Here is an 8219-nt window from a genome sequence, read left to right as displayed (position 1 = left end):
TGAAGGGGAAGGATTAAAAGAAGGGTAGAGAATACGTTTTTGTTTGTTGTTTTAAAATATGATATTAAACAAGGATCCGCGTGAAACCAAAATTTTTCTCTCCTAATCTTACCTTGACCTGATGCTTTGGGCTTCTATTATTCCTAAACTTTCTTCATCTATGCTTCTTTTCCTAATAACTGAATTTCTAGTGCCTGGGAAAGAAATATTATTGTCTTTTAGGAAGTAGTCCCTAAATTTGTCTTCATAATCTTTTAGCACATTTTCTTACTACACTAAGTAGCATTCAAATTACTGTGGCCCCTTTCCTCTAGGGTTTCAGTTCAGTTAAACAGTAGTGCTTACTAGGGGCCAGGTAACATGCTGGTCACGGGTATTTGACAGTGATTAAGGTAAAAGAGGTTCCCACAAGCAGACTTTACAGTCTAGCAAGGGGTTTCCATTGATTTAACTTGTACTCAGCTACTTTATCACTAATGCTAGTGGGACACAGGCAACTTGATCATTATTAGCTGATTAAGTTGCAATCTGATGGCAGCTATGGATGACTCTGGGACTGAGGAACTGTTTCATTGCAGGGCAGTGCTGCTACGTGGCAATGGTCTTAACTGAGGAACTGTTTCATTGCAGGGTAGTGCTGCTAAGTGGCAATGGTCTTAACTGAGGAACTGTTTCATTGCAGGGTAGTGCTGCTAAGTGGCAATGGTCTTAACAGAAATAACAAAACCCTGCAATTTCCTGTCCCTGAGAAGCCATCTGGCTGCTTCATATGTGCTGCAGAGAAACAGAGGACGTGTGCATGAGATAAACCCAGATTTGCTGCCAGGATTGATTGCCAGAGTCAAGGACTTTTACCAGATAGTCCTTTGGTTCTGTAAACAAGTCTTCCCAGGATGGTAGGATATTTTTCTTATTCCTATTTTTTCCTTTTTAGTTGACCGGCCCTTTCATTTTAATTTTTTACGATGAAAAATTTCAAATATATACAAAGTAGAAAAAACAATAATGAGTACCCAGCTGCAATAATAGTTAACATTTTGTCAATCTTATTTCATTTATACAGCAGTATGCATTTCTAACAAATGGCCTTTCTTTTTTATATAATCGTATTGTCATTGTTACAACTATGGAAAGTAGCAGTAGTTCCTTAATATCATCTAATACTCATTCCATATTTAAATTTCCCCAGTTGTTTCAAAAATTTCTTTGTATTGCTAGCTTGAGTCAGGATTCAAACAAGATCTATAGGGGCTTCCCTGGTGGCACAGTGGTTAAGAATCCACCTGCCAATGCAGGGGACACGGGTTCAACCCCTGGTCCGGGAAGATCCCACATGCCGCAGAGCAACTAAGCCCATGCGCCACAACTACTGCACTCTAGAGCCCGTGAGCCACAACTACTGAAGCCCATGCACCAAGAGAAACCACCACAATGAGAAGCCCGTGCACTGCAACGAAGAGTAGCCCCCACTCACCGCAACTAGAGAAAGCCCGTGTGCAGCAGTGAAGACCCAACGCAGCCAAAAATAAATAAATAAAATAAATAAATTTATTAAAAAACAAAACAAAACAAACAAGAGCTATACATTGCTTGTGGTTGGGTCTCTTAAATTCTTTTAATCTATAACAGTCCCTCCACCTCCCATGCTACTTGTTGAAGAAACCCAGTTTTTTGTCCTATAGAATGTCTCACATCCTGGGTTTCACTGACCACTTTGTGTGGTGTCTTTTAGCTTCCCTTCTCTCACATTTATTTTTTAGTTTTTAGTTTTTTTGATAAGTCATTTTTATTATACGTTATAAAAGTAGTGGCCCATAACACATTGGAACAACGTTTTTTTAAACTGGTTTTCACCACAGACAGTTTGAGAAGCACTGATTTGGATGACTTGCTTCTCATCTGTACCACTGTGATTTGACAACAAAGGTTACTTTCCCACATTAAAAAAATATTTTTCTTGCCAATATTCTAGACAAAAGCAAGAATCACCCATACAACACTCTAGCCTCACAATTTCTTGACTCATTTATTCCAATAAAATATACCTTCAAACAATAACCCTAGCCATATCTTGTCCTTAGTCCTCTTTAATCCTTAACTCTGAAACTCTGCTCTTGGACCACAAACTTTCATTCTCCTACCTTCTTACTAAAACTGCTCTTTACTGTTCCTACTGGAATAAACACTTTGGATATGGACTTGCTTCCCTGAATGCAATGCTTATGCAAAAACAGCCATCCATGGACTTATAGAATGCCTTACATATCACCATGAGATTCCACACAGCATTGTTCTGATCAAGGAACTCACTTCATAGCACATGAAGTGTGGCAATGGGCTCATGCTCATGAACACTGATCTTACCAAGTTCGCATCATCCTGACACAGCTAGCTTGATAAAACAGTGGAATGGATTTTTGAAGACTTGATTATAGTGCCAGATATGTGGCAATACCTGGTGGGGCTAGGACAAGGTTCTCCATGACAGTGTATATGCTCTAAACCAGAATCCAATATATGGTACTTTTTCACCCACAGCCAATATTCACGGGTCCAGGAATCAAGGGGTTAAAATGGGAGTGGCTTCATTATTACCCGTAGTGATCCAATAGCAAGATTTTTGCTTCCCATCTCTGCAAACTGAGATTCTGCTAATCCAGAGATCTTATTAGTTCCAAAGGGAGAAAAACTTCCACCTGAGACAAAGCATCATCCCATTCTTCAACCACTGCATTCATTTCTTCTGCAGTTATTCTCTTTTCACATTCCTTGGTCTTGTAGATTCTATCCACAGTTATAGCTCCATTCTTCTGAATAGCTATCCCTGTGTCTGCACTGTTTATTCTGTTCAGTAATTCCTGTAATGTCATGTCATTTTCTTCAGGGTTAATATTTTCTAGCAGTTTTAGAGACATTTCCATATGCTTGGCTCGTGCAATTGCTTCATCTCTCTCCTCATTGGCTAACTGCAGTCAAGACATAATAGCTTCATCACGTTCCCTCTGCAAAATACACCTCTTCAACCAGAGCTGCTGTTTTTTCAGCAATTTGAGCTTCTGTTGCTTTTTCTTGGAGTTCCAGTTTAAGCTTTAGTTTTCTCTGTTCTTTATCTTCTTTAGTCAGTTTTTCTTGAAGCTTTTTATTGCTTGGAGAATGTCCGATTCTTTTAGAAGCAACGCTATTGTCTCCTCTTTAAGTCTGAAGTAACTTGACAAGGAATCATACATTTGTAATGCAAATCATTATCTCTGTGTTCCATAATGTTGGATTTTTCTCTGGTGCAGTGAGCTGTCTCATCACCTAAATGAGGACTGATGACTTGAAAATTCCTTGATCTCTGCTCTGGCAGTTCTATGCCCTCATAGGTAGCTTCATTAACTAATTCATTGGATTTCTGTTGCATGCTTCCCTTAGAATTCACAGGCAGTTGCTCACCTGGCTGTGTACTTTTATTTCTCCCAGTGGTCTCTTGTTCAAGATAACTATGGATTATGTCTGGACTAACGCAGCACTGTCCTGGTGTTAAAATATACTGGTTAATTATAAAATACAGGCAATGAAGGTTTCTTTCACAGCTGGATGGAAGAACAATAACAACCACCACTTATCTAGGCCCTTTTGACCAGTCGTCCATTTGTACTTCTTGTTTGCTCTGGCAAGGTCTCTGGTTTTTGCACCAAGATTTGAAGCTTTGTACAGCATGGCTCAGCATGCCTAAAGAAGCACAGCATTCTTTGCTGAAACTTACAAGTGTGAGACCTGAGATGCGCCCCGCACTGGCCCAGGAGCCAACTCTGCGCTCTTGCCCAGAGCTTCTCAGGGTCATTTTATATTCAGTAGGTCTTGTTAAAATTAACCTATACATTTATCCTAAGGAAATAACCACATAGTCCATTTAGGAAGACAAGGAGTTTGGACTTATTTGGGGAGCAATGAACTAAAGGTTGTTGGCAGTGATAAAAATGAATGACAACCCTTAACAGTTTTGGTGAAACTGAATTCCGAAATCTAAGAAGTTCCACATTTCTGTGAAATCTTTCCAGACAGATTTAAAAAATTCAACCTATTTGTATTTGTTTTTGTAAGCATCTACTGTGTGCTTACCACTACACCCTCACAAGCAAGATACAATAGTATGTACATGTGACATGATCTCTATCCTTTCCATTTACCATAGTCACCATACTCACCAATCCTCACTCAGTCTGGTTGTTTGATCATAGAATTCACTGATGAGTTATGACACAGATGCCCTCTCTATGCCTCAGTTTCCTTCTCTTTAAAGCCACGGTTTGATGAGGTCAATGGTTCACATCAGAATCACCAGGAGCGCTTGCTGAACAGATTGCTGGTTCCACTCCTAGTTTGATTCAGTAGGGAGTGGCGAACTTGCATTTCTGGAGAGGTAAGTTGCTGTTCCAGGAACCAGATTCTGAGAACACTTTTACTTTCTCCAGCTCTAAAAGTCTATGATCCCTTAGCAAAACTGCATTACCTACGCTCACTAATGGATTTAACACTCTCCATTATTCACCAGAGCCTAAGAGGATGTTGTGGAATATGTAGTTATTATTTGCCTTAAAAAAATTTTTTTTTTACTGGAATATAGTTGACTTAGAATGTTGTGTTAGTTTCGGGTGTACAGCAAAGTGAATAAGTTATACATATACATAGACCCATTCTTTTTCAGATTCTTTTCCCATATATGTTATTACAGAATATTGAGTAGAGTTCCCTGTGCTATACAGTAGGTCCTTATTAGTTACCTATTTTATATATAGTAGTGTGTATATGTTAATCTCAAACTCCTAATTTATCACTTCCCCCTACGTTTCCCCTCTGGCAACCATAAGTTTGATTTCGAGATCTGTGAGTCTGTTTCTGTTTTGTAAATAAGTTCATTTGTATCACTTTTTTATTAGATTCCACATATAAGTGATATCATATTTGTCTTTCTCTGTCTGACTTACTTCACTTAGTATGATAATCTCTAGGTCCATCCATGTTGCTGCAAATGGTGTTATTTCATTCTTTTTTATGGCTGAGTAATATTCCACTGTATATATGTACCATATCTTCTTTACCCATTCCTCTGTTGATGGACATTTAGGGTGCTTCCACATCTTGGCTATTGTAAATAGTGCTGCAATGAACATTGGGGTGCATGTATCTTTTTGAATTATGGTTTTCTCCAGATATATGCCTAGGAGTAGGATTGCTGGATCATATGGTAGCTCTATATTTAGTTTTTAAGGAACCTCCATACTGTTTTGTTCTCCATAATTGTATCAATTTACATTCCCACCAACAGTGTAGGAGGGTTCCCTTTTCTCCACACCTTCTCCAGCATTTATTGTTTGTAGGTTTTTTGATGATGGCCATTCTGACTGGTGTGAGGTGATACCTCATTGTAGTTTTGATATGCATTTCTCTAATCATTAGTGATGTTGAGCATCTTTTCATGTGCTTTTTGGCCATCTGTATGTCTTCTTTGGAGAAATGTCTATTTAAATCTGCCCATTTTTTGATAGGATTGTTTTTTTTGACATTGAGTTGCGTGAGCTGTTTGTATATTTTGGATATTAATCCCTTGTCGGTTGCTTTGCAAATATTTTCTCCCATTCTGTGGGTTGTCTTTTCGTTTTGTTTATAGTTTCCTTTGTTGTGCAAAAGCTTTTAAGCTTAATTAGGTCTCATTTATTTTCGTTACTCTAGGAGGTGGATCAAAAAAGATATTGCTGTGATTTGTCATAGAGTGTTCTGCCTGTTTTCCTTTAAGAGCTTTATAGTATCCGGCCTTACATTTAGGTCTTTAATCCATTTTGAGTTTATTTTTGTGTATGGTGTTAAGAAGTGTTCTAATTTCTTTCTTTTACACGTAGCTGTCCAGTCTTCCCAGCACCACTTATTGAAGAGACTCTTTTCTCCATTGTATATTCTTGCCTCCTTTGTCATAGACTAGTTGACCATAGGTTCATGGGTGTAGTTATTATTTGTTGAATGCAAACAACGGCTTAATATTTTCAATCTTATCTTCTTAAACCTTACATATTTTAGGGATGTTTCTGTTTGGTTGCTGTGAGCTGCCAGGAGGTAGGACCGTAGCTGTGGAGGCTCTCAGTACATCTCACACTGCACTTAATGCAGACATTTAATACATGCTTTTTGATATGTCTTCGATGGACTAGGTGGCATGTGATATTTTCCCATTTGGTGATCATTATAAATTTGATACAAACTCTTAAAATAATGAGTATTTGATCTTAGTTCATGCTTGAACAAGTTTCTGGAGTCCAGGAGACCACACTGGGCAATCTGATGATCTGATATAATGGAGATATTTCCTGTTAATCAGGAGATAAGGATATTAGTGTCAGTGCTGTCCTTGGCTCTATCACGGTTGCAGAGGTCACTGAACCTCTAGTGGCTCTGGAAAACTAGGAAAATATTGATCATCTTAAGTTCAGGAAGAATTCATGAAATGCCTTGTAAAAATATAGGCTCCAGGAAAAAAACTTAATTTCAAAATGGTATTTTTATAAAAATTAATTTTAGAGGTAAAAAGCTTTCCACCTTGAATCAGAATAAGCTTGTTTTTGTTTCTGATCTCGGTTGTTTTGCTTTAAAGAATGAGATGCTATAGTTCAAAAATTGAATAAGTATTTATTGTTCCAGAAGGTACATTGCTTTTTATACATATTTCATAAATGATACAGGATTTTACACATGTCCAATATTTTGCTATTTGTTTAAAGGACTTTTCTCCACGTCTTCCCTCCCCTTGCCTCCCACACACCCTGAAAGGATTTGCTCATTGCACTGTGCTGTTTCTTCTTAAAAACCCTGCCTACAAACAGGATAAATGGTTTAAAAATAATTCACACAACAGAAATAAATGAGGGAAGGGGGTTGAACGACTGGGGGGGGGGCGGGTGGGGAAGGAAGTGGGAGGAGGGATGAGAAGTGGAGACATGCATCCTTTCATTCCGTCATGCCGGTGGAAGGGGTGGTGGCAGGAGCAGCAGCAGCAATCCTGGCTGGCTTTCAACCTCTGCAAGGCACCTGCAGTCTGGGTTTGTCATTTAAAGTGTTTCTCTTCACACACAATGATCCCAAAGGAGGAAGAAAAAGAGAAAGAAACCCCTTGCCACAATGAAGAGGGATGAATCATGTGAAAGAAAAAAGCCAATCAGTCAGCTGTGTGGCAAGCCCCATCATCCTTTCCATCCTGCCCCTGCAGTAGTTAAAAACAGGATAGTAGACACAGATTCCTTTGACCCTTCAAGTGTGATGTCATCTGGAAATATGGTAGAAAATATTTTGATAGAGTATAAGATTAACTCCTTTTTCTCTCAATTTAAGATAAGAAAAAATAGGGTGAAGAGGGTAGGCTGAAAGAAGCCATAGAAATGTATTCCTATACAAAGATAAATTGCACCCTTTGAGATCCACACACTTGATTTACAACTACTGAAGTGGTGGAGGTGGGAGGGCTCACAAACAGTGTGGGAGTGTGTGTCCTTAGAGATTAACAAGGCCTCCAGACAAGGTAGTGACATCTGGGTGGCCTGGAATGCTGTCACACAAACAGATTAACAGCAGTGAAACTATCCTGGTTCTGAAATGGCTACAGAGTCATGATTTTTAGCCAGTTTGTACACCTTACATCTTCCTGATTTGGTAATACAGTTGAACACTCCGCCTCTGGCTTGAGCTGTGGAGGGAGAGGGGAGTATCAATGGGATAGTTAAATAAAGGAGGGAAATCTGTCCTCCCCTTAAAGATTAATTAGTAAAAAACAGAACAAAACAAAAACACCTCATGCAGTGTTGCCAATTATTTCTAGACAGTGATCCAGAGAAATGGAATATTGAGACATTTAAGAAGGTATTAAGGGATAATCCAAAGTGTCAATTATCAAACAGTCATAAGTTGGTTCCAATTATCATATGGATAAAATTAGTGTACCAACAGGTGTGGGTGGTCAGAAACGGGGCACAAACGGGAGAGATTCCTGGTAACTTTGCAGAGACTGGGTCCAATCTAAAATAAATGCTAATGACATGGGCTCAGACTCTGTTTGCCACCCACATATCTCAAGGGTTTGCTTTTCTGGTATATTTATTTACTGTTATGTCAAAAATAAGAAAAGTTAAATTAAAAAAAAATTTAGAGCTGAGTGGGGTGCTGGTGTGTTACTATTTTGCTGACCCTGAAAA

At 38.7% G+C, this 8219-nt stretch overlaps 1 protein-coding gene and 1 pseudogene across 2 annotated transcripts in view; both read right to left on the bottom strand.

Annotated features, from left to right (window-relative positions):
• Positions 1–2651: 2651 nt before the first annotated feature.
• LOC307057558 (mirror-image polydactyly gene 1 protein-like) lies at positions 2652–3826 on the bottom strand (annotated as a pseudogene). The gene is made up of 2 exons: positions 3749–3826; positions 2652–3532 (listed from the first exon to the last, which is right to left on the bottom strand). The product of its transcript is annotated as a mirror-image polydactyly gene 1 protein-like (transcript).
• Positions 3827–7214: 3388 nt separating this feature from the next.
• Positions 7215–8219, bottom strand: part of MCU (mitochondrial calcium uniporter) — a gene marked incomplete at both ends in the record, with an annotated part of 217366 nt that continues 216361 nt past the window's right edge. Inside the window, one exon of the mRNA XM_079716050.1 lies at positions 7215–7297. Within this exon, the coding sequence (XP_079572176.1) occupies positions 7215–7297 (83 nt within the window). The remainder of the gene's footprint in view (positions 7298–8219) is intronic.

The sequence above is a fragment of the Hyperoodon ampullatus genome (assembly GCF_949752795.1).
Source record: "Hyperoodon ampullatus genome assembly, chromosome: 1".
In the NCBI taxonomy this organism is placed as follows: Eukaryota; Metazoa; Chordata; class Mammalia; order Artiodactyla; family Ziphiidae; genus Hyperoodon; species Hyperoodon ampullatus.
This window is presented reverse-complemented; position numbering and strand designations above follow the sequence as displayed.